At 38.8% G+C, this 27199-nt stretch overlaps 1 protein-coding gene across 2 annotated transcripts in view; it reads left to right on the forward strand.

The window, feature by feature from the left end:
• The window catches only part of NR5A2 (nuclear receptor subfamily 5 group A member 2), a 97885-nt gene that overhangs the window by 11341 nt on the left and 59345 nt on the right, over window positions 1-27199 (forward strand). Inside the window, exons 1-3 of one of the 2 annotated variants that reach the window (XM_063426129.1) lie at window positions 9737-9933; window positions 16080-16198; window positions 20427-20568. In XM_063426129.1, coding sequence (XP_063282199.1) covers window positions 9852-9933; window positions 16080-16198; window positions 20427-20568 — 343 coding nt within the window. In that variant the 5' untranslated portion in view covers window positions 9737-9851. Of the gene's footprint in view, window positions 1-9736; window positions 9934-16079; window positions 16199-20426; window positions 20569-27199 lie in introns of those variants that run through there. The other variant, XM_063426127.1, reaches the window with a different exon arrangement.

A 27199-nucleotide genomic window follows, 5' to 3' on the forward strand; every position in this document is an offset into this window, starting at 1 on the left:
AACGGGAGGCGAACAAGTCCTTGTCCAGAGGGCCCCATAGGGATTGGATGTCTTGAAATACCCTGGGATCCAATTGCCAATCGCTGGAATCCCTGAGGTGTCTTGAGTACCAATCCGCCGTTGTGTTGCAGAGGCCCGGGATGTACTCCGCTGTGACCGAGATGCCCTGTGCCAGGCAGAACTGCCAAAAGTCTCGTGCCAGATTCGCCAGGACCTTGGATTTCGTCCCGCCCAAGTGATTTATATAACGGACTGCCGATATGTTGTCCATTTTCAATAAGATGGCACATCGGGCTTGAGTCAGTGAGAAACTGCGGATTGCAAAAGAACCGGCCAGGAGTTCCAGGCAATTGATGTGAAGCGTAGATTCCATTTCGGACCATCTGCCACCTGTAGAGATATTGCCACAGCGCGCACCCCAACCGTGCAAGCTCGCATCGGATTCTATTACTATGTCTGGTGTGGTGCCGAAAATGGCCTGGCCATTCCATGCTTCCATATGGGAGAGCCACCATCTGAGTTCTGTTTTTGCCTCTGTGTCCAGAGAGATCATGTCCACGTATGAGGACCCGTCTCTCAGATGAGAGGCTTGTAGGCGCTGTAGCGCTCGATAGTGTAGAGGGCCCGGGAAGATGGCCTGGATGGAGGCCGCCAAGAGACCAATCACTCTCGCCAATTGTTTTAGGGAGATCAGGGGAATCTTCAGAGTGCGTCTGATTTCCTTCTTTATGGTGGCCAGTTTCGCAGTCGGCAAGTGTAGTGTCTGTAGAGTAGAGTCCACTACGAGGCCCAAGAACTCTATGCGTTGTGTAGGGGTCAGGATGGACTTTTTCCCATTGATAAGGAAACCCAGGTTCTGCAAGAGATTCTGAGTCCACGTCAGATGGGTCTTGATAATGTGGTTGGATTGACCCATGATGAGGATGTCGTCTAAGTAGATTATTAGACGAACCCCTCGACTTCGAAGTAGAGCCACCACTGGTTTCAGGAGCTTTGTGAAGCACCATGGGGCTGAGGATAGACCGAATGGGAGGCAGGCGAATCTCCATTTTCTTCCTTGCCATATGAATTGGAGGAAGTTTTGGTGTTGACGTGCGATTGGTATAGTGAGGTAGGCGTCCTGTAGGTCTAACTTGACCATCCAGTCTGATGGTTGGAGGAGATCTCGGAGGCAGTGTATGCCTTCCATTTTGAAATGGTTGTAGGCAATAAAAGTGTTGAGCTGTTTCAAGTTTATCACTGGGCGGACGCCGCCGCCTTTCTTGGCAACTAAGAATAGGTTGCTCACATAGCCTGGGGTAGTCATAGGGATCTCTAAGATGGCTTGTTTGTGTGCCAATTCTGAGACCTCCTTGGAAACAAGAGAGGCGTCTTGTTGGGAGAATAACATTCCCCGTGGCGGGGAGATTTGTACTGGGAGTGACAGGAACTCTAAGGAATACCCTCTTACTGTGTTCAATACCCAGGCATCTGAAGAAATGTGTGACCATACATGGGAAAAATGTCGGAGTCTGCCCCCCACTGCCCCTAGGGAAGAAGGAAGTAGGAGATGACTTACCATAAGGTCGTCTGCTTGGTCTGGTGCCACGTGATCCACGAGCAACCCATGGCCGCCCACGTTGTGGGAAGAAGGCCGGGGTGTTGCGGTGCTCCGTGAAGGAGGTTTGTCCAGTGTAGGAGCCTCGGTTCTGTCGGAATGAACCCCTGTTAACACGGCCGGACAGACGGCTCCTGGCTCTTCCGGCCCCACCAAAAACCTTAGGGTGGAAAACTCTGCGCATGTTTGATTGCGCCTTGTCTAGGGCAGTAAAAGTATGTACAAAGGAGCCAAGCTCCTTGACAAAATTGTCTCCGAACAGGAGACCACGGGCCTGGGTGCCCGGCTCGGTAATAGCCATATTTACCAATTTTGGCTCTATCTTTAATAAGATCGCCTTGCGACGCTCTGTGGCTATCGCACAGTTGGCATTGCCGATCAGGCATATTACTCTTTGAATCCAACCACTTATGGCGGTACGATCTAAGTCTTGGTCGTTTTCGACCATATCAAAAATTTTGGTTGCTGGGCCCAATATATCCAGTAATTTATCCTGGCAATTGCGCAGGGAGAAATCCAGGCCCTTATTAGGCTTCCAGCCAGTCTTGCCCAGGAATTGGACGATTTTTGGGTCTACTGCAGGTGTTCTGCAGGCCTCGTCCGGGACAGTAGGGCGTGGGCATTCTGCCCTTAGCTTATTGCGTGTTGCCTTATTTAAAGGCTTGCGAGTCCTTGATGCAACGTATTTGGCCACATGGGCCGAAGGGGACCAGTCTGCTGACCTTGGATGACGTAGGTCATCGGGGTCGAACAGGGGTTCCCCATAGGGGTCAACTAATTTGTTTGCATCGTCTGGGACCTTAAGCTCCATGTCAAACGATTCAGATGGAGGCGTATTATGCTCTCTGAGGCCATGGTCCTCGACCATATCATCGGATTCGGGATCTGATAGATCCTCAGTATCCATGCAGTTTTCCTCTTCAATCTCGCTGAGATCTGACTCAGAATCTAGTTGGGCTTTTGCCCGTTTCCATAACCTAGCCGATTTTGCCCGGCTAGTGGCTCTTTTGCGCGGTGGTATATTAGGCGCGCCATCTGTGACAGGTTTGTAGCTGTCCATCTGTGAGATTGAAGAGTGTTTGGTTTTTGCAGTGGCCTTACGGCCAGTGTGAGGGTGTGAAGGGACCACTACTGGCAAGGCCTGGGTAACGGTCGGCTGAGCCGATTTCTGTGCCTCAAGCAGAGCCTGTGTAAGAGTCTGCGAGAAAGATTCAGACATCAATCCCATGGCCGATGTGAGGGCCTTAGTCATAACGTGAGACATAGTGTCGTCAATCAGAGACTGCATATCAGCAGTGGGAGCAAAATCAGCGGGGTTAGCCGCTCCAATTTCAGATACCCCTGAGGGTGTTGTAACACTCCCTGGTTTGGTGACAAGGGACCCAGAAGGGGTGGGTAAATCTTTCTCACCAGGCATGCTTAGTATGACACTGGTAGTACTAATAATATCTAGAGCTGAAACTAAAATGGGTTGATTAACCCAAAGGAAACAATATACCTCTAAGAACAAAAAATGAATTACTCACATAAACTTTAAACTGTTTGACCAAATTGAAGATTCACAGGTAATAAGTAGGAAATAGCAAGGAGGGAGCAAAGAGCCGTCCGACCGCCACTACAGCTTTAACCCAACTCCGAGGTCCGGACGTTGGGGGTGGAGCTGTGTGTGAGCGCGGGAAGGCAAAGAAAATGGCCGCCGCGGGCGGCAGAAATGGAAAAAATAGGGGGATTTAGCCGGTAAGTTGTGCTCGCGGCGTATGTGTGATCACTATAAAGTGTACACACTCCAGCGCCGAGCAGGGAACCGGCATTTGAGCTCTGTGAGCTCCGCGGATGGCGGCCACTCACGGCGCCAGTAATGACAGGGAGGGGCGCGAAGCGCCGAATGCGGTTCCAGCCAGCGTCCCCGAGCCGCTCGTTAAATTAGGCTCTGGGAACGGGCTGGACCGCGGAAAGGATGAAAGGCAAGAAAATATAGCGAAATTAGAATGAATCAATCAATGAATTCAAATAACAGTAAAATACAATAACGGTATAATACTAATAGTAGTAATAAGAATAATAGTAATAAATAATAATAATAAAATGATAATAATAATAATGATATAATAATCCCACAGTTAAGGAGCTGAGGGATCAGGTATACTTAACTGAGGGAGCAGCAAAGAAAGAGGAACAGGATTGGCTGACAGAGCCTATTATGCTGGAGAAGTGGAACCTGATTGGCTGTTCCTGATTGGCTGTTCCTGTTACTAGGAAGAATACACCTAAGACTGTTAATGTTACTACTGTTATATTTATAAAGTTTTTTCTTTGCTGCTGAGGGAAATAAAGAAAGAGTGCAGCATAATAGGAGCCTCCGTGTCTTAATAAAATCCAAATTTCGGCCCATTGTAATAAGCTCCCTTTAACAGAAAAGCAGTCATCCCACATTCTGCAACAGTGAATTAAAGAAAAATATCCACAAATAAAGGCTATATTTTTCCAGACACATGGAGCTAACTGCCAATAATAATAACTCCTCCGGTGATTATTTACACTTTTTAACCCTTATCTTCAATAATGAAAAAAATTACTTTCACTAGTTCCACTCAAGGGGTAAGAGGATAGAAAGGAGCTTGGGGCCTTCCAAATTTTGTTTATTATTTCATGGCCATAGGATAGCATAGCTTATGTCTGTAGGTTCGAGGCATCTTCCCAAATTCTGGGCTAGTCCCTTGATATCCGCATCTGGGAACACAAGGCAGATGTTCCCCAATTAGCACATTATTAGATGCTCTGCATTAAGTCCAGACTCTGAGTGCTTCAGTGGTACTCTGCATATGGTTTGCTCTGAGTTGGGCCGGCCAGTGAGGCTGCTAGCTAACCCTGTCTATCATAAACAGCCCTGGCTGCTTGCCCATAGTCTATCCTTGATTCTTATTGGGAGTTATGGACTAGGACAAAGAGCAAGGGGTGATCTGCTGGGCTCGCCATTCAATGCTGGCTGATTATTCCAAGACTACTGAATTTTTCCAAGATGGCTACCACAATGCATTACAGCCCATCAGTATCAAAATAGATTAGGTTTAAGACAACGTAGGGCAAGCTCATTATAGGCAATTGTTTATTAAATGTGTCATTCTGAAAGGGGAAATGTACACTGCATTCCCTGAGGTAAAATGCATTGAGGGTTTAACTGCATGTACCCTAAGGCTTATATTGTGAAAGTGCCAATTTCTAATACAAAATAGTACTTTTGTAAATGACAAAGTTATTAGTTACTAGTTATGCCTCCCAGGTTTCAACCATTCATTTAAAGGGACACTAAAGGCACACGGACCACTTCAGCTCATTGAAATGGTCTGGGTGTATATTCCTAAGCCCTTTAACCCTGCAATAGTAATATTGCAATTTTTGAGAAACTGCAATAATTACTATACAGGGTTAACTCCACCTCTAGTCAGACAGCCACTATAGGGACTTCCGGGTTGTTACATGACTTTTGGTCGCCTAACTGACGCCGGATGTCCTCACGCTATGCATGAGGATGCCCAGTGTCACCCAAAAGTAAGTCCTAATGCGAGTGCGGCTATTGTCACGCACGTGCTTTAGGTTTCCCACGCTTATGTCAGGAGCGGAGGAGGAGTCCAATCCAGCGCCGAGGGACATCGGTGCGCAAGCTCAGGTGAGTGACAGCAGGGGTTTGTAATCCCTTATGTGCCACTGGAAGGGAGGCACTATCTGGAACTATAGTGCCAGGAAAACAACTTTGTTTCCCTTTAAATGTTTTTCCTGCCTCACTTGCTTTGAGTCATTGTTCAAAACAGAAGATAATGTTTTTCAGAGGGAAGCATGTGATTGGCAGAGCACGGAAATGTTCCATGGGTAGCCATTCCATCCCTATGAGAAGCATTGGATTAGGCAGAGACCATTAGTGTTGATGTTCTCACCATGGGAGGAGTGGGCTGGACAGCGGAACCTGCCCTGGTGGTGAAAAAAAAGATGAGTTTAATAGCTTTTTTTAATTAAAAGGGGAAGAGTCTAAATGTGAGATTAAAAAAGGAACACTCCCACATTGAAAATAAATGTATTTATTTTTGATGTTGGAGTCTACCTTTATTAACATTTATTTTTCTATTTGGCATTTATTTGCTAAACAATGAGATGGAAGATAATTTCCTAAAATTAGGCCAAAGTTGTGAAGTTTGTAAAAAAAAAATGCAGTTCTATTGAGCTGGATTTTGTTTTGTTTTTCAACTTAAATTGGTATAGATTGTGTCACTAATGAGTTAATTCACAAGAACTAAGAGTTTAAGCAGACTCCTAAAAAGTGTTTTGTTTTTTTAAAAACAATATGTACTTTACAGTAGATTAATTTAACTAGTAATCAATAAGGTATGCTTGAATATAATGACAGAAAAACCTTAAAAAAACTTTTCTCATAGAATTCTTGCTCAGTAAGATTAACCATTTAGGTGCCCCATAAATGCAGAGCAATTATATTGATCGCTTGTATTTCAAGATCCAAACCTGATTTTCTTATAAAGATGAATACTGAAATATAAATAAAAATAGCTGTGAAAATGCTCTGTGAACTATGAAAGATATAGACTAGCTAAATCAGTTCCTCACAAAATATGCTGGTAATGTTTTAATGTTTGTATTCATCTATAACATTCTCTGAAGTTCAGGAAAAAAAAAATCTTTATGATGTGTGTGTTTGCAGTGGACAAAATATAATTTCAAATTCTCCAGGTACAGTAAAATGAGATTGTTTGACAACCTTTTCAATGAGAAAATTAAATCCTTTGCTTTAAAAGTAAAAAAAAAAAACTTATCAAGGATTTAAAAACCTGATTACATTTATTTGTCAACATCCATTAATCTAATCAGATATTTTGAAATATAATTAAGATAATAATAAGCTTCTTCTTTCTGACCTAATTTGGTAGAAAAAGTACATAAATTAATTCATTTTTTTCTTAACTGAGCAAGTAGAATAGAACGTACATTTGACTGTAATGAAATATTCAGGATTCAATTTAGCATTTTTAATGACATTTTGTATTTTTTTTTTTTATGGCAAAATTTACCCTTATAAAAAATATTGTCTGTTGTTGATTAACTGAATGTTTAAGTGTAGTTTTGCAATGCACACGTTTTTCTTAAGATAATACTTAATGCAACTGTTGTTAAAAAAAACTGGTCAGATCTCGTACAAAGTAAATTTGGAGGTTGTGAGATTTGCATAACAAATCTTTTAGATTAGGACTACAAAAAAAACTGCTCTATGTGTCGCTTTCAAGTTATCCCTATACAATGAAGTGAGTTAATATATTGTTTTTAATTAGGGCATTGTTGGAGATTATGCTACTCGCTGGTCAATTAACAATCTTTAAATAAACAGTAATTAAAGAAAATCAACACAGATCTCAGCAGTGCAAACCAGTGTGTTACACTTCGATGCTCTGATATAAAATAAAAGAATATTAAATATCGATTATTTATTTGTTTTGATATATTTATCGATTCAAAAACAAAAAGCTGTCCATTTAAATTCACATCACCTATAGAATTTAACCTACGGTATAATCAAAACTGATATATTTATTTTATTATCAGTATAAACTATTATTTTATAAATTAATGTAAAAAAAAAAATCATAGTGTTTGCATAAGATACATAGAAAGCTAGACTCATAATTCGTTCAAGAATTATAAAACAAAAACAAACAAAAAAAATACAACGTACAGTCAAATTAGCATTATACTGTTGCTTCACTGTGATTGGATAATTCTACAAAAATTATATCTAAAATTATAACTTAAAGTGTATGGAGAAAACACCGATATTTTTCCCTTCACTCCGGAATGTAGCTAAGAATAAAATATTTGTTTGCACAACCTCTTGACTCTAGCAGTAACATAGTGATAAGGTTAATTTTTAATTACACTGTGATGTTGCATTGTGTAAAGATACATTATTTGAAGAGGTGGGGGATAAACATTGCAGAACTCACTTACCTGTGCAATTCATTTTCTGCATGTACTATTCAAATTTAAAATGTATGATTAGAAATATTTCCAATTTATCTTCCAGCATTATAAATCTGGAAAACGGGGGTAAAATTTAAGTACACATTCACTGTAAAAATAGTCACTTTCATTTTGCCTGGAAGATTTAGGAGCTAAACTGGCCATCACAAAATATATTTTTTTTAAATGGTCACCTTCCCCCAAACCCTTTTACCCTGGAAAATAAGTGAATGGTAATTGTATCGCTTGAACCTAAGTTTGCTATAGTGTATTGGTAGAGTATTCATTTAAAAATGTTAATTTAAAAATTTCAAAAAGGTTTTAATACAGAGAAATTCCTTAAAGTTTCTGATATCTTTATTAGAAGCAAACACATGACTTTATATGACGTATTACATGCATGCATCCCATGATTTATGATATACTATGTGGGTGTGTGGGTGGTCTAAACTTGTAATATAACTTCTTTTTTTTTTAATATATATATACAATGTCATATTTTGATAAAGGTCAATACATTAATTCAAATGCCACTTACAATCATATCACTGCCAGATCTCTTTGTGTCATGCAGACTGCATATATAGACAGTATTACGTCACTAAGAATTATATAACTCTTAATGTGCATTGCATCACTTATCAGAGCCAAATAAATAATTACCCCAAATTGAGCTACCCGTATATCTTAGCACATCTTTGCGAGGGAGTAAGGAATATTACTATAATATCATCATAATGAATAAGTTCAGTCTTAGTCACAAAAACAATATTAACTTTTTGCTTTTAAAGCTACAGGTGCATCTTTATAGGAGAGTGTGTCTGTCGCCTTACGTCTATTTTTTAAGGTGGCGCGTGTGACTTTTTTTTTTTTTTAAGGTGGAATGTACATGTCTACGTGTGTATTTTTAATGAAGGGGGAAAAAATCACATCAGCAAACTGATCACAGCTAGGCATACGGTACTGGGTATGTTGTTATTAATCAGGGTTCAATCGAAATCCCCTGATACAGGGTAACTCTTGGTATTCAAAGAGTGATGTGTGTGTTTGCAAGAAGGAACGCCACCTTGTTCTAGATGGGAGAACTAACAGTGTTGGGGTTATCCTTTCTAATGAAGGACAGGATACAGGGGGTTTAAATCATTGTTCACTTGTCCCTTTAATACCAATGTATTTCTTTGTGTGCATCATTTTTTTGTATTATGCATTATTAAATATCTTTCTGTTTATGTTAGGATGTGCTATTGTCTACCTACCAGTCAGTCAGTCTGTCTGTCTGTCTGCCTATCTATCAGTCTGTCTGTCTGTCTATCAATCTCTATTCTATTTTATCATATTCTAGTCTATCTCTATAAAGACACACTATAGTGAGTGAGAGCATATAGGACAATCCTGTTGCTTGACTGCTGGTTTTTGTGCTGTGTCTGTCTGTGTCTTGGCTGCCTCCTTGTCAGATAGTGTGTGTGTGTGTGTGTCCTGTGCTCTGAGTAAACATCAAGAAGCAATAGCATGAAGTTCACAAGTTAACACTTTGTAGATAGATAGACACAACATGAGTGGAGAGGGCGAGGGGGAGTGGCTCTGATAGGGGAGAGGGGCTGTCTGAGAGCCTAGCAGATCAGAGCCTGCCCCCAGTGCTCCCAGCCTGGAGATCAGAGAGGAGAAGGCTAGCAGACTGTCAGGCTGGATTGCAGACAGGTTGGGAGGAGAGTCAGGAGGTGCTGGACTGCCTGGTCCTTCCTTCCCTCAGACCTGAGAGGTCACAGCTCTATCAAAACACAAGAGATCTGCCAAAGTGACCCATCATCTTCTGCTTGGCATCACACACTTAAGAAGAGACCCCTAGCCCATCCCTGCAGCCAGTCAAACCAAGACTAGCTAGCCCTGACATTGCACCCAGGAAGATTAGCTGAGAAGACCCCATGTATTTATACCAAATATATTGTAGTTGAGCTCACATTACTCTTTGTGGCCTCTCTAGAATCCCTTTACCGATTTTCTGAGACCCATACCGTCCAAGAAGTGATATTTAGCCCACCCTGCCTGAACCCCAAGTCCCAATTTATCCCCCCTCCCCCCCAACCCCTCCTCCCCCAACTCTTCCCCCCCAAAATAAAATCCCAATTTTTCCCGAGCCAAGTAGGTCTTCTTCACACCACCTGTGCTGGGGTCTGACCCTGGTACCTGTGTGTACCCCAGGTGGAGGGGTACCTGGGAGCCTCTTCCTGCCCGAGCCATGCTGCCCAAAGTGGAGTCGGAATCCCTGGGACTATCGCGATCACACGGGGAGCAGGGCCAGATGCCGGAGAACATGCACGGTAAGTGACTTACCGCTTCATACTGGGCTTATATATATTATTATACCGCATCGATCATTAGAAAGTTCCATGGAATGCTGCGTTCACTGTACTGGGCGCTCTATAAATTCTATTATAGAACGTTCATTTCATTAGTTTGATTATAGGCTGACTGACACTAATACATTCATAAGGACAGTTACCGTGTCCATGTAATATGTTTTTATTTTTAAAATGTCTAGGATTTCACGATTTGATCAGTACAGCTGAATATAGCATGCTGTATGTTATTGATGTGAATGTGTTGTGATAGCGAGCTAGGGTAATTGACAGGAGATAAGGTGCAGAAAGCATTCAACGCTTTATTTAATATGTGTGTGTGTGTGTGTGTGTATACATATATACACACACACACACACAGACATACACACAATTAAAACAAAGTTAGCTATGTTCTAGTTGCACGTGTTATTTACGTTAACACTAAGATCACAATCTCCATACAGTTCTAAGTGTGTGTACACGCACATGTTCCTGGATGTACATACCATTGGCTTGATGTTAATACATGTAACATTTATACAGGGCACGTGTGACTTGTCCATTTCCCTTTCCCAACTTCCTACACACAGAGAGAGCTGTGACACCGTGTATACAGGATATCCCAGTATATAGGCATCTTGCAGTGTATTAGTTTGACGATGATATAGGGGTCATACATCTTGCCATGCCAATCCCCAAAATAAGGAATTGTGCTTTCACTAATAATTCTAAAACACAAATTGTGTTTTGTCATGTAGAAAACTGCAACTGTACATTGCAAGGAGAATTGTGTGTGTATATATATATATATATATTAATAAAATATACAGTAATGCTTTGTAAATGTACATTTGGGAGTTAATCTCTTAAATGCAATTTGCTGCATACCTCTGTGTATGCACATGTAGTGTCCATTAATATTGCAAGCAATGCTACTTAAAATTATTAGTATTGGTTTAGTTTATAACTAATAAGTTTAATTACGTGAAGTATTTAACTACAGCAAAGTATGGTTCAACTCTTTTGTAAACAAAACATTTTAGTCTGCAAATTCTAAAATATCCAAACAGTTAGGCATTTGGCAACTTTTTTTTTTAGTTTTTTTTAGTGAAGTGTCTTAGTTATATACAGTAGAAAAAATGCTAGTGTGTATAAAATATACATGTATATATAAATATATAATATAAAATGACAACATTCAAAAAAATATAATATATATAATATAATATTTTAATATCATATAAAATAGTCCCACACTGTATACATATTTGTAAATATTATTATTATATTGGGGAGCATGTATATACATGCTCCCTCACATAATAATAATATTTAAAAATATGTATACAGTTTATATATATAGATAGTTAATACATTGCTAAACACAAATGCACACACCAGTCATTATGTGAGTTTGTGTTTAGCAATGTGTTAACTATCCACTTACTTCAGGTGGAAGGGGTTTTCATCCACACATTTTTCCCACTCACAACTCTTTTGGTATATATATATATATATATATATATCAGGATACATAGTAAGACCAGCACTCACGGTTTTGTAGAAAAATAAAAGGCGTAGATTTTATTCAAACATAGTTAAAAAAAATGGCAGCTCGACGTTTCAGTCCTCGTCCAGGACTTTCATCACGAACATTGTCCTGATATTTGAGTCTACCCTGGATTACAAGCACCCGGATTTTAACATTTCAGTCAGTGTGCAAGGAACTTGGATCTTTATATATATATATATATATATATATATATATATATATATATATATATATATATATATACTCAGAAACCCTCGATCTTTCTCAATAATATATATATATATACTCAGAAACCCTCGATCTTTCTCAATAATATATATATATATATATATATATTATTGAGAAAGATCGAGGGTTTCTGAGTTTGTTAATCAAACTGAAGGGTTTGTGTATATGCATATCTATGTATACATATAGTGTATTCAGATAACATAACAGTGACTTTGTGTTGAATCAAGAGAAGAGGGAATTTGAAAATCCCAAATGTTTTCTATAGTCTTGATTACTAGCTGAAAACAAATATATCAAACTAGTTCGTTTTTAAAGGAAAATCATAGATACCATTTCCAAATCTGGATTTTATTATATTTATGTGTCTCTTTAGTGCAAAATGTAAGTCAGTGATATGTTAGATTTTTTTTGGGATCAGAATTTGAGATTTAAACATAGTTTTAAGATTAAAAAAAATTGAATAGGTAATTGAAGGCGACTTTGTACAGAATTAAAAATAACATATATATAAACTAAAATAAAGTTTGAAATCAAGTTAATTCATTTTGACTTTTTCAGTGTTAAACAATTAGTCTAGTTAATTCATTTTGACTTTTTCAGTGTTAAACAATTAGTCTAGGCATTGTTTTTTAAGTAAAAAAAAATAAATCCTACTGTACTGCTCAGAAAATTTTAAATTATCATTCATAATGAAACTTAAAAAATATTTTAAATTCAAATGCATTTTTAAATAATTTAAAATCCATTTTAATAGTATCCATATATGCTAATATACTATTATTTTGCATTATATTTTATTTTAATAGTTAAGTTTTAAAGGCAAGTCTAAATAATTTTGCTAAACGGCATGCATATAAATGTTACATATTGTGGTGCACCATGATTATTATAGTTTATTTTCTCAAAAGTCTTTAATAATGACCGCAAACAATATTAACAAGAATTCCGGTATAATATGTACTTAAATGGTATTAAGTAAAAGTGTAAATTAAAAGACAATCTCTTTTGAATGGTATTGTGGCATGTGTACATGTAATATATGTGCACAAACATTTGTTATTCAGAATTTGTGTTTATAGTTTTTCTATATGTGCATGCCTTTTCTTTAGCATACACATATTTCCTGATCTCTATATGTAGGCATTGTTTTGAATAGTTGAAAGTTTGCGATGAGTTCTGTATATGTAGTAGAAATGCCTATTGTCAAATAGCCCAAGTGTTTCTATTTTCTCTGTGTTTTATTTGTTTATCCAGTAACTTGTGCTACTTTAAACACACCAGCTAATCAATTTTACTTTATTACACCCAAGATTTCTTTGACCATAAAATCTGGGGTTCAGTTAACAAAAATGATTATTTTGAAGAAAGGGTTTGTTAGATCAGTGTTTTTGTGTGTCCTAATTTTTGCATGTGTACATTTCTATTTCTCTTGAAATACGAAAACAGATGTAGTGTAAACATATATATGTATGTGTTATAGTATGTAAAAGTATACAGCCATATATATCTATATACGTAAGACTCATATATGTGTACATGGACACTTTGGTATGATAACATATATGGTATGTATGCATCTATAGAGACAGATGTTTGGTTAATCTGAGTCTGATCCTACGTATGCAGTGGAATTTCTGAAATAATTTGATATCAAGTGGCTTTAATACCTTCGTTGGAGACTTTTCCAACCACTAATTAATTAAGAGATCTATTAGTTAGTTGTAATGATCTCAAAGTCATCTGGCGACAAGCAGGCACAAAAAAAACCCAACTGAAATGAAGAAATAAATCATCTTAAAGTCAAGAGATATTTTTCTATCTTGACCGTTTTAAAAGCAAAACTTTGCAACAACTTAGCGCAACTCACAAGTTAGTCAATACATCTCTTTGTAATCAGTATTTTTTATTAAATATATCCTTTGCAATTATTAGAAAGGTATGCTAAAATTATTATTTTTTTCTTGCATATGTATGTTTCTGTGTGCAAGACTTTAAAGCAACAATTTTATTGTTTTAAGCGATCTTTGGAAAAGCAAAATTAGTGGAGATAACAATAGTTAATAAATTGTAATGATATTTGTGCAAAATACAGATGTCTCTAATGGGCATTTTAATGAATGAACCAGCTTAGCTTTCAGAGCTTTTAAATGATTTTCTAACTGCAGATCACCGGGAAGTAAATTGACTATTAATGTTTAAGACAGGAACCCTTCAATAAGAACTCCTATCTCTTAGAGCAGTTACGAATACACACACACACACACACACACACACACACACACACACACACACACACACACACACACACACACACACACACACACACACACACACACACACACACACACACACACACACACACACACACACACACACACACACACACACACACACACATATATAATCAGCGTTCTGCATCATAACAATGAATTCACTAAACACCAAATTGTAGTGAATTGAAATCTAAACCTGCAACATTTAGGCTAACACAGGTAAGCTGTGACTATAGCCAAGGTGGAGAACTGGTCCAAATCAACATGTTTTTGCCTTATTGTTTAAAGTTGGATTTTCAATTCAATGCGATTCAATGTTTAGTGAATAAGCCCCATGATTTACTTGGACTCTTTGTAGAGATTCTGTTGGTACATCCCATCTACACACATGGCAGTATAGGAGCACATTTTGGGGCAAAGTAAAACATGTGGAACAATCACCAGGTTAATAAATGGTACGGTTCTGATGATTGCTCCAAATTTAACATTTTAAAACCGATTTGCTCCAGGATTGCCTTAACAAATGCGTTTTTTATCCTTCTGTATATAATACAATTTTAAAAGAAATCGAAACTATACATACAGCCATAAGAAAAGCATTATACCTAGGTGGAAATTATATCAGTATACTCAACCGCAAATAAATCCATATGTAGAAATAGCGTTCTGTTCATTTTTGCACATCTTCAGTAATTCAATTCTTTAGATATAAACATCATTCAGACACAGACAGATGCCTAAACCCAAGTTCAGCTGTAGTTACATAATATTCTTGTTATTTTAACTTTTTTTTCCTGTTGATCAGTAATATCTTAAGATAATGCAAACATTTTTTAATGCAACACAATATTTCTTAGGATGTGCAAAGTGCTCCAAAGTTCTAGACTTATAGAATATTCATTTGTCTATCACTTTAAACATAACATACTAAATACTATATATCATTACAAAAATTAGTGTTGTCAACTTTTATTTGCTTGGAATTGGCGCTGTAAATTAATTACCAAAATTGCTATTTAAAAAAAAAATATATATATATATACGGTATATATTTTTAAAGAAAACAGGCCTGTGTAGAACGGGTCAAATTAATTAACTGTCTCGTGGTTAATATTTGTACTGCTGTGTACATTATATGTCTTTTTAAGCTAAGGTCACTGTATGTCCAATAACGGTTTGAGTGGTCAAGCGATCTCTTGTTATGCTTGAAAAGGGGAATTAATAATGGGTTTGCAAACATGTCACATATTTGCTAGTGGCAAGACTACAACAAAGTTGACTACATTTTTATTTTGAACCCTGCAATATCAGTATATAAGGACAGTTGAATTAGATAGTTGATCATTTTCAGATCTTAAAGGATGTGTAAACAACATTGCATTTTTCTTTAAAAGTGATAATAACCAACTGTCAAATATTTGGCCAACAAAAGTGATACGTATAGAACCTGCAGACTTTAGCAGAATTGTAATAACAGATAATTATGTAAGTATATAATAATTACATAAATAACACAGGTATTACACCCAAGCAGTGGATACAGAATGTAGGAGATAAGTATAATTTTAAGACATAAATATTGGTAAAAATATCCAGTCAAAAGTCAAATTATGTACACCCCCGATGCATAAAAATGTGAGTTGTGATGGTTGATAAGAAGCCACTGGCCAATCCAATCTGCTCTTTGTGAGACCTCATGCTTATTTAATGTCCTCATTCATGGAGACAGTTTTACAGAAACCCCAGGCACTCATGCAATTCATAGGTTGTTTTTTTTGTTTTTTTTAAATACTATTGTACTTCGATTGGAAGGCGGTTCCAGGTATCTACTATTCTTTTGACTGTAGCAGAAAGCATAACATTTGCATATCATTTAAACTCCAGTGATTCGGCATGTATAACGCTCATATATGCTAGGATAAGCACATACCTATGGTGTGGATACTCATATTTATGTACCCTTAGTATGTATTTTCTCTGTTGCTGGTCTACATGGTAGCACTGTGTAATAAATCAGTTTGTCCTGTTTTGATCTCTAACCATCCTGCTGTTTCCTCCTCTTCCTGCAGTGCCCCAGTTTAAAATGATGGGCTATTCTTACGACGAGGACCTCGAAGAGCTGTGTCCAGTTTGTGGGGACAAAGTATCTGGATATCACTATGGACTGCTGACCTGTGAGAGCTGCAAGGTGGGATATAAGGACTACTTATTGCTATGGGTATTTTATTGATAGATTTCACAAGCAGGATTGTAAATGTACTACAGATCCAACTATGTATTGTTTAATTTTGTCATCATGAATTTATTGAACACCACCAAATTTCGCAGCCCTAGATACATAAAGTATATTATAATACCTAACGTACAGAAACAAAGAGATATAGCTGGTTTTGAAAGCTCCGTCCACATGCTCAGACTAAAAGATGTGTGGGTATATATGTACGAATTTAGAGCTAGATTATTGGTCCTATTGACATGAAACCAGATTTGTGTCCAACTGAAGATTAATTCAAGTCTATATACAAAATTGTGTATATTTGTGTTGTAAAAATACAAACATAAATATTCGTGTGTATTGATGTATGTATTGATAGATATGTGTATTTGTAGATTTGCACTCTACCATTACTGATGCATTTTCAAGTGCCTGGGTGCAAACCTGTCGTAGTACATATATTGAACTACATAGATACCTGCACATACACGCTTCATATATGCTACACCCCAATAGATTAATAGATAAGCAAAATCTGTGTTTGGCTCGTCTGCATGCTGAATGGAATAATGTCCAAAAACATTACAGTGTAATAATAATAGTTGATTTCTAATATGGCCATGAATGTTTTTGTTTGTTTTTTCTCAATATTGGGTAATTGCATGCCAATATTATAATCAATGTAAACAAAGACGTGTTACGGTGGACTTATCAGTTTACTCACTAAATAGGGAGGAGACAGTGCACTTAATTTTAAGACAAAAATATAAGACTTGAAAACAATTTATATTTAAGTCGATTTAAAGTCTATCCAAACTCAATTATTTTGGCCTAATTTTCCAATTCACTTGCCGACAATCTGGTTATCAAATGTAGGTTTAAGTTGCAAAGAGCTACGAATGGATCTCTTTTACAAAGTAAATAGTTTCTTCCTGTCCCAGTAGAAATGTATGGCAAGTAATATTTTTTTGTAACCACTTTACTAAAATATTGGTCTGTAAGAAGGTGATGAACATTTAAATTTAGTTTCCGTTTAAAGCCTTCTATCTGCAAACCTGCCATTGAACAGGCAAAATAAATAGATGTCCGCTCACTACAATAGAATTTTGCGATCTGTTTAAAGTTTTAATAGATTTTTTTTTTTTTCATTCAAAACTTTATTTTTTTTATACAAGTATGTCTCACTTGTGTTTTATTTATCAGTCTTTTATTTATTCACTAAATAACACGATAAAAACTCATTGCAACATTTATGCAATAAGTGCTGCTTTGGAATACTCGACCAACTCGACCATAGTCATAATTTGCCCGTTTAATCCTAAATTTGGAAAATTCCACTACAGTTGGGTGTTTGTTGTACAGACCCTTGTGTGTTGTTGGCGTCTAATTTAAATATTTACAGACTCTTTACATTGATTGTTACGTAATACGAAGAAGATGTTATCAATTCATTAAAACCGATTAATTGATTATTTATGCATTTTAAAGTTGGTGCTTATGAAAAGTACGTGCTCTGGTCAGTTTCATATGGTTAAATTATGATCTCTTATGCGTCGTGCTAAATTGAAATCTTACAATTACTAGAAAACTGTATAATGAGCCAAAAGTTAAAATTGTGATTGTGAAAAGTTTTATTGTCTTTTATCAGCTTTGGAATGTTAGGGTTTTTTTTCTCTAGGTGATTTATAGAACTTATATAAATCATATATTTATGTATCTGTGCCTCACTTTTAGCTCTTTGTGACTTTATGTTGCATAGCATATTCTGCACAGTGCTGTGATTTTCAGATGTAGAATAAAGATTTAGGAGTGAGAACACTGAAGGAGTTCATTGAGTATTCGGATAAATGGGTAATGCGAGCGTTTGAGTTTCACTTTCCCAATTACGGTATTTCAGTTAGCATACGTGTCGAGATTTTCTGGGTCACTTATTTCTGAGATGCTGGTCTATGCTCAGCAATAATCTGATGATACCCAAACTAATTTGTACTCATCTTGCTAGTTGGTACAATATTTGAAATGCTTGCTCTTAAACTACAGCACTTTAGAGTTTCCACGGGGGAATTGTTGCAGATCTCACTGATTACTGCAGGGCTTAGAAATTTCGTGATGGGCGTTTTAGAGTTAATAAGTTCCTCATGGTGGACTCTTTAAGAAAGTTCACAGGTATAGATATGAAAACATCGGGGAAATAATAAATTGGTCAGCATTCTAATGCACTCGTAATTTTAAACTGTTGTATAAACTCTACTAGCTATAGAAAATATATCTGGAAATGTAACCTCATACTTTTTAGTTTTTTAGCATGTTATTATTTTATGCGTAAGTCCCTTGTAGGACACACATGTTCATAGAAGCAGTCACTTAATAAGGTAATACATAAAAAAATATGGAAAAGTACTATGGTGTATCCCACAAACATCTATCTAGCAGGGATTTATGGGATATAGAGTTTCAGCTCTAGCAGCCCCATAAACAGTTGTGTGAATTTTTGCCTGAGCTGCAGACACACACTTGCATGGTGTGCAACCACTCAGAAAGTGCATGCCACGCAATTGTTTGTACAGTTAAAGGAGGAGGTGTAAATACTTCTATTGATGTAAGAGCAAAAAGACGTAGGCTTATAGGCAACTCTATGTAATCACACAACAGATACAGGGAACATCCTTGAGCCACAACCTATAGCCACAGGTTGTTATGGTGCTAGGATATCTTTTTAAAGCAAAGATCAAACATATTATCAAAGGGGTTTAACCACTTTATTAGGATCTGTGGAGAATTGACAAAGGGATTACAAATTGTATGCCCAAATAGCTAATACCCCAGTTACATTTTGCATTTTTGTGTAAAATTTGCAATTCCTCACAAGTCACAGCTTAATGTATAATGTGCATTGTGATGTTTAAAAGCTGTGTCTCACCTAGAACTATCTTTTTTTTTTTTATCTGCTTTTTTGAAGTACTTCTGATCAATTTAAATAGACTTATGCATTTTTCTTAAAGGAACACTTTAGTCACCCAGGCCACTTAATCTCATTAAAGTGGTCTGGGTGCAGTGTGCCTGTCACACTTAGTCCTACAATGTAAATCACGCTCTGCATGAGGACATCAAGCATCAGTAAAACCCTATAGGAAAGCATTGAAGCAATGCTGTCCTATGTGGAGGGTCTAATGCACTTGCAGAGCTCGCTGCGCATGCACATTAGGTCCCCCATCGGATGGCGGCGGAGGATTCAGGTAAGTGACTAAATAGTTTTTAAACTCTTTAGCTGCTGGAGGGAGGGAGGGAGCGAGGGGGAGGGGGAGGGGGGGAATGACCAGAGGGTTCTGTAATGTAAGGAATACAGATTTGTATTCCTTACACTATAGAATCCCTTTAATGTTTTACTTTTGTGTCACTTTTCCTTTTGAATTTAAGATGGCCGCCAAATGCTTCATAGCCTTTCCGTTTTGCAATGGTGCCATTTTATATTATTATATAGTATTTAGTACAGACCTCAAACACCATAGCAAACTGAACTGCAATCAAATGGAAAAACTGTTAACTCATTTTGTAATCGAAACAACTATTTCTTATGGGGCCCAAAGCTTAAATAAACAAATTTTATATTAAATGCAATATTCGTGAATGCACATGTCTAAGTCTACAATTTATCCTGACTCTGGGTATCCTGTAAGCCAGCAAAACCCTTTTATAACACTTGTGTAACCTGAAAGTCTCAAAGAAAATCCTTGCTATACACATTAAGGAACCTCCATAGGCCAAACTATTCTCGGTTTCTTTTCATATTCTGAATTGCAAACATAATTTCAAAGGTCACCAACGGGTTAAAACTCCATGTTTGCTTACGCATTGCAAAATTTGCATCAACCTTCTATGTTCTAACTAAATCATCTGCAGCAAATCTATTTTTCGAATTAGAAAGTGTATTATTAAATTTAGATGAAGCTGTGGGTTTCCATGTATTTAACAGAGCATTCTGTATATTTATCACATTTAACTAAGTGTCTGTTGGCTGATTTCCCATATTCTGTACTATCCCTTCTGTTTAGCAGATGAATCTCTATCAAATAATTTACGGTACTCACAATTCATGATGATTATTTGGAACGTAGAGCGCTAAGCAAGTAGAGTTTGTCTACATTCCTTGCAACAGCCTGTTCGAGTATTTTCGCTAATTCCATTTCTGTTATCTGTTCAGGGTTTCTTCAAGCGAACGGTTCAGAACAATAAGAGATACACGTGTATCGAGAACCAGACCTGCCAGATCGACAAGACTCAGAGGAAGAGATGTCCGTATTGTAGGTTCCAGAAATGTCTGAGTGTGGGAATGAAGTTGGAAGGTAGGAGAAGAATGGTGGGACAGGATGTTGAGTTGACCACTTGATTTTAGGGGCATTAGAGGTTATTTACAAAGAATAATTGCTACGTATTCTTCTGAAGCAAACTGCTGAAACATTCCGTTGTTTTCTGTTTTAGTTGCTTAAATCATAAAATTGGTTTCTCCAAAATATTTTTCTCTCAATTTAGAAATTAAGACTTATGTCATGACAATTTACAGAAAGTTTCCAGGTGCATTTCTGTGCACATTGATTGAATTAGTGATTTTAAGCACGTCCATAGGGGTCGTAATCATGCAAACATTTTAATATTTCTCTATATAATTGGTGTAATTAATCAAACAAACAGCATTGTGTGTTGCAAAGCATTCAATAAGTGTTAAGCTGAAAACCTAAATCATTTTTACTTCTCGAGTTGTTGATTTTGACAGACCAGGGTTAGAGACGCAAGAAGTCATAAAAAAAATGGTTGCATAAAATAATATGTCAAGCTGAAATTAGTTGATAAAATGAGCAAATGTATGCAGTTGTTGTAGTAGTTCTCCAGGGCAGTTCTTGGGTTAAAGAATAGCTTTGTTTTGCCTAGTCTGCATTTTGTTCCCTCTAGTTTTGAGTGGTTATACTAATTTTCGAGTAGTACCCACTTTACCAGAAGACATTGAAAAATTAAGGGGAATATCTCTAGGCTGTGGTTCCTGGTGCAGGTTAGGGTAGCTTTGCATGAAAAATCAATGCAATGTCACTTAAAAGTTGACTTTTGTACAGTTTTAACTTATTATAAAACACGTTTTACAATTTTCTCTTTTGTGATTGTTTTTTAAAAAATTACAGTATATTTTAAATTAAAATACAACTGCATATGTGTGTACGCATTTTTCATGATGCTGCAGTATGACTATATTTGTAACAAACTTAAAGATTAACGTGTGTGTGTGTGTGTGTGTGTGTGTGTGTGTAAAATTACAAATCTCACAAAAATGCACAAACAGGATGTTTATTTCCATGTGTGTAAATTAAAAAATGTAATTCAAATGTGTTTGCAGTGTGTATGTTCTGTTATGATCAAGTGATCTGTTCAGTGATGTCAGTCTCTTTTCAATTTTTGAAAAGAAAGAAACCCAGGACACATTTGTAGGTTTCCAGATGTGAAAGGAATAGTGTATAGAAAGCACAAAAAGAAAAATAAACGTGGCAGACCAAGAAATGTGAGAGTGCCCTGGGTTTTCTCTCTAGAAGTTTTTTTTTTCTGTGTCTAATTAATGTAGGAATTTCAGAAATAATTTAGAAAAAAAAGCTGCTTGCAACTTCCCATATGAATTTTTTTTTAAATAGTTTTTCTATCAGTCTGTTTTCCTATCAGTCAGTCAATGTACTATAAGTCACACACTACTACTAGAGATTTGCTACCCGCTTTATTGACTTTTGGAAGGATGAAAGGCTGAGTGTACCCGTTGGGATATGAACCTATCTCCTTCAAACCTCTTTGCATTTTCTTCCCAGTATATGTTGCTGACAATGTAACATTGGGGACATTTTTTGGTAGATTGTGTGAACACCCTCCCCTCAGTGAAGAGTAAGTAAGGAAGCATGCAATGAAACGGCAGTCACAGGGCGTCAAGAGGAAAAAAATAGAAAAGGGAAGCAACTGCAGTAAGGTGGAACAGAATATGAGAGCAAAATCATATTGAATGTAAAACAATAAAAAAAAAGGCAATTAGGTTTATTGGCTCAAAATACAGGGGCAAACATAATGAGTAAATATTTGAATAAAAGACAATTACACCAATAGTAAAAAAAAAAAAAAAAAAAAAAACTGACAATAAAGATTTATGTTCTAATCAATATAACTAGAAATAGTAAAATAGTATGACATACACCCAGGGCCGGCCCAAGATATTGTGCTGCCTGGGTACAAGGATGAAATTCTGCTCCCCCTTCCCCTCTCCCCTCCCCTCTCCCTCCCCCACCTCACACACAACCATTATGTTATGCAGTGTGAATAGTGAATGCAGTGTCTGTGTAGGAAATAAAGATTGCATATTGTGTGCGGTGTGTATAGTGAATACATTATGTGCGTGTGTATAGTGGGTACAGAGTGTGTTTGTGTGTATTGAATGCAGAGTGTGTGTATAGTGGGTACAGAGTGTGTTTGTGTGTATTGAATGCAGAGTGTGTGTATAGTGGATACAGAGTGTGTTTGTGTGTATTGGATGCAGAGTGTGTGTGTGTATAGTGGATACAGAGTGTGTGTTTGTGTACTGGATGCAGTGTATGCGTGTGTATAGTGAATGCAGAGTATTTGTATAGTGGATACAGAGTGTGTGTGTGTATAGTGAATGCAGAGTGCGTGTATAGTGGATACAGAGTGTGTGTTTCTGTAGTGGATGCATTGTGTGTGTGTGTATAGTGGATACAGAGTGTGTGCTTGTGTAGTGGATGCAGTGTTTGTGCTTGTGCAGTGGATGCAGTGTGTGTGCATAGTGGATACAGAGTGTGCGTGCGTATAGTGAATGCAGAGTGTGTGTGTAGTGGATACAGAGTGTGTGTTTGTGTAATGGATGCAGTGTGTCTGTGTGTGTATAGTGGATGCAGTGTGTGTGTTTGTGTAGTGGATACAGTGTGTGTGTGTGTGTGTGTATAGTGGATACAGAGTCTGTGTTTGTTTAGTGGGTGCAGAGTCTGTGGTTGTAGTGTAGTGTGGGGCTAGATAAGGGCTGTGAGGGGAGAGTAGGTTTTTTAATATTTATAATCTAACTTTCCCCCCTCCCTGCCTTTTACCTGTGGTAAGGGAGGGGGGACAGTAGTTTTCCTGCTGGTCCAGTGGCACAGCATGCTGTTAGTGTTGTCATGGCAACACACAGCTGGCGAATGGACATGACCTAATACTGCAGGAGGTGCAAGATTACACTCCTGAGCCCCTTCTTCACAGGATACGCTAGCAGGGGCTGGGGATTCCATATGTAAATAGCGGTACTCGCTATATATATATATATATATATATATATATATATATATATATATATATATATATATATATATATATATATATATAATATGTAGAATAAAGATGCACTCTCCGGTCTTTTAAAGAAAAGTAATGGTATTTTAATCCATCAAAGGGTTTACAGTTTACTGATCAACGTTTCGACCCGTTCGGGTCTTCCTCAGGATCAGGATATATATACACACAAATAGGTGGCCTGGGCCCTGTACAGCTGATTTGTTAAAGGTACAGGGGCAGCAAAATGCCACCTCTGTCAAAGTGCCCCCTGGAGCCATGGCCCACCAGGATCCTATGGACTCTAAATTCTGGATAAAGTTTATTTCTTTATACCACATATGTCCAATCGGTGGCCTGCAAGAGTGGTTTTGTAGCCTGTAAAATATCCATTATTACATTATTTATGAAATAGTGTCTGGTCTAACCAATCCTCATCCCTTTTTTTTTTTTTTTTTCATTCCAAAGGTTTTTATTAAGCGTGCATGGACATTTTACAAGCATGTTTAAGTATGTCTTCAGTTGTTACAAAATATTCATAACATTTATAAAACATAGTAATCCAACAATAATGGTCGGGTAGAGGAACATGTCATTATTGTGTCATTATGTTTTGTAGTAGCGTGTCATTGGAGAAGGTTGCACATTCCCAGGAGTTTTAAGCATAGCTTCTCTGTGGTCTCGGTTACTAGGGGTTGTGTAGGGAGAGTACCAGTTGTTTGTGTGGGGATCTCTGGTGTTCGTCCGTGTCTCGGTTCTTTACTTGCTTGACGGAGTAGTGGGTTTTTGGGCTGTGCTTGTTTTGGTGTACTCGTGTCTCTTTTCTTGTCTGGGGATTGTTTCCCGTTTTCTGGTTTGGTCTCCCTTGTTGTCTCTCCTAGTGTCTGGTGTGTTGGTGTCTCGAGTGTCCTAAACTTCCTTTTCATGTATTTCTTCTGGCTTCATGTTTAGTCTGTCAAAGGCTGTTGTATTGCCTATCTCGCTATTTACTTCCGTTAGTCGTCTCTAATCGTGTGTCTACTTGCTTAGGTCCCTTTGTCTCCCTTTTCGTTATTCTTTCGTGTCCCTGTGTGAGGGTGTCCCCTGTGCCAGGGATATGTTTGCTGTTAATGAGTTGGCAGGGCGGCTAATGTGGCTATGTGGAAGTGTCCAGGGGATTCCTGTCTTATGTCTCCTTGCGTTAGGGAGAGCCGTCCCTTGTTTGGGTGTGTGATGGGATAATGGGGCACTATGGTGGGTATCAGGGTTGTTCGGGGTCAGGCCCCTTTTCTCCCCTGGTGCGTGGCATGTGAGTCTCTGAGCTTTGGCTGCGGGTATGCGTGGGAGTGGTGCGTGTCAGTGCGTTGTTGCAAGGGGTTCCTGCGGTGGGGAAGCACCAAGGTTGGTCACGCTAGGGTGTGTGAGCGTTCCTGGCTAGTAGTTCTGGGGCCAAGGCCATATGGAGGGGGGGGAGGTGTCCGAGGGTCCTCATCCCCACACCCCACCCGTAGCCTCCTCCCCCGGTCTGGAGCTCCACGGAGACACCCCTCGTTCCCCATCGGTGTTCGATGGGGGTCCTTGCGTCCGTGTCCGGTCGAGTCCCTGGGATTCTTCTTTGGAACCTAGGGTCCTACCTCCATTTTCTATTCTTCAGGAATGGGTATTTTATGGTTGTCTGGTCGTTAGCCATCGAAGCCAGTGGAACCATATCTTTTGGTATCTCTGGGTTTGTCCTCTGGCTGTTAGGATTAGTTCTTCTATGGTTCTCATGTCTTCACCCTCGTTATCCAGTCCTTCATGGATGGGGTTGCGGTCTTTTTCCAGAATGCTGGGATCAGGCTGCGTGCTGCGTTGATTAGGTACGGTGTGATTGTTTTTTGTATGTAGCTCGTGGTGGGGGTGTCAGGTGTAGCAGGTAATTTTCTGGTGTGAGTTCGACCGCGTTGTCTGTTAGTGTGGTGACTGCTTGATGAATTTCCTTCCAAAAAGGCTGGATTCGGGGACATGTCCACCAGATATGGTATAGAGTGCCCAATTCGGTTCCGCATCTCCAACATTCCGGCGCACTCGATGCGTGCATGGTCGCGAGTTTCTCGGGGGTTTTATACCAGTGTGATATCATCTTGTACCCCGATTCCTGGTATTTGGTGCTTATGGAGGTTTTGTGCGTCATTGTGAATATTGTGGTCCACTGGTCTTGGGTTAATGGGTGCCCAATATCTCTCTCCCAGTATTTTACAAAGTATGGCGGTTGGGCGTCTTCCCTCGGTGTGTTCAGCGTTTGGTATAGTAGTGATATGGCGTGTGGCGTGGGCGCCGGCTGGGTGCATAAGTTCTCGAATGGGGTGAGTTGTCTTGCCGCAGTTTGGAGATCTGGTATTGTTTTTAGTGCGCTTACTAGTTGATGGTACCTGAGTGTAGTCATCGGGTTTGGGGGTTCGGGTGTAGGTAATTCCGTTAGTGGGGGCATGTTCCCCGTTGCCAGGAGATGTTGTAGCCTGCATGGGGTCGGTAGGCCTAGGCTCGTCAGGGTTTGGTTGCTGTTGATCATGTGAAATCTAGGGTTGTCTGTGATATTGTACAAGGGGGATGTCGGGGGGGGCGAGGTCTTTGTTGTCTGCTATTTTCTTCCAGACCATTAGGGTGGCTGATCTTGTGGGATGTCCCTTTCCGTGTCCCCTTATCTGTTGGATGAAGCTTGCCTCTATGGCGATCCAGAGCTTATCTTCCGTCCTTAAGGTCCATTCGGCAATTCGTTGGAGGTGGATGGTTCTGTGATATTTGTTGAGATCGGGGAGTCCCAGGCCCCCTTGTGGTTTGGGTTTTGTGAGGATGTCGTATTTTATTCTAGCCGTTCTGTTCCTCCAGACATATCTTGTGAAGGCTGTACATATTTGGGCTAGGAAGGTCTGGAGGATGAAAATTGGGAGTGTTTGCATCAGGTATAGGAAGCGTGGTAGGGCGTTCATTTTGAGAACGTTTACTCATCCCAGCCAGGTGATGTGCGGTATGTCCCATTCTCCAAGGTCTTTAAGTATGCGGTCAAGGAGGGGGGGGGGAAGTTGTGGTTGAATATGCGGTGTGGGTCTGCAGTGAGCCATATGCCTAAGTATTTTATCGCGTCTTTACACCAGTGGAATGGGTATCGCGCTTTTAGGTTTGTCGTTAGGGCGCGTTCGCAGCCTAGATTTAATATCTCCGATTTTGTATAGTTGATGCTCAAATTGGAGAGTGCGTTGTAGTCCTCGAATTCTTGCATGATGGCTGGGAGTGAGGTTTGTGGGTCTCGAACTGTAAACAGTAGATCGTCGGCGTAAGACGATATCTTACTTTCCCCCCACTGTCCTTGTATGCCCCTAATGTCCGGTCTGCTGCGTACCGCGTTCAGGAATGGCTCCAGGCTGAGTACACAAAGCAGAGGTGAGAGGGGGCATCCCTGTCGGGTACCATTGTGTATCTGGAATGGTTTTGATAGTGTGCTGTTGACATAGACACACGCCGTCGGTTTGTTGTAGAGAGCTGCGATCCACGTCCTCATGTTGGGGCCGAACCCTAGGTGTTGTAGCGTCGCGAATAGGAAGGTCCAGTCTACCCTATCGAATGCTTTTTCCGCGTCGGTGGAGATTAGAAGTGCTGGCGTTGTCTGTATCCTGGCCG

The sequence above is a fragment of the Pelobates fuscus genome, chromosome 7 (assembly GCF_036172605.1).
Source record: "Pelobates fuscus isolate aPelFus1 chromosome 7, aPelFus1.pri, whole genome shotgun sequence".
NCBI lineage: Eukaryota > Metazoa > Chordata > Amphibia > Anura > Pelobatidae > Pelobates > Pelobates fuscus.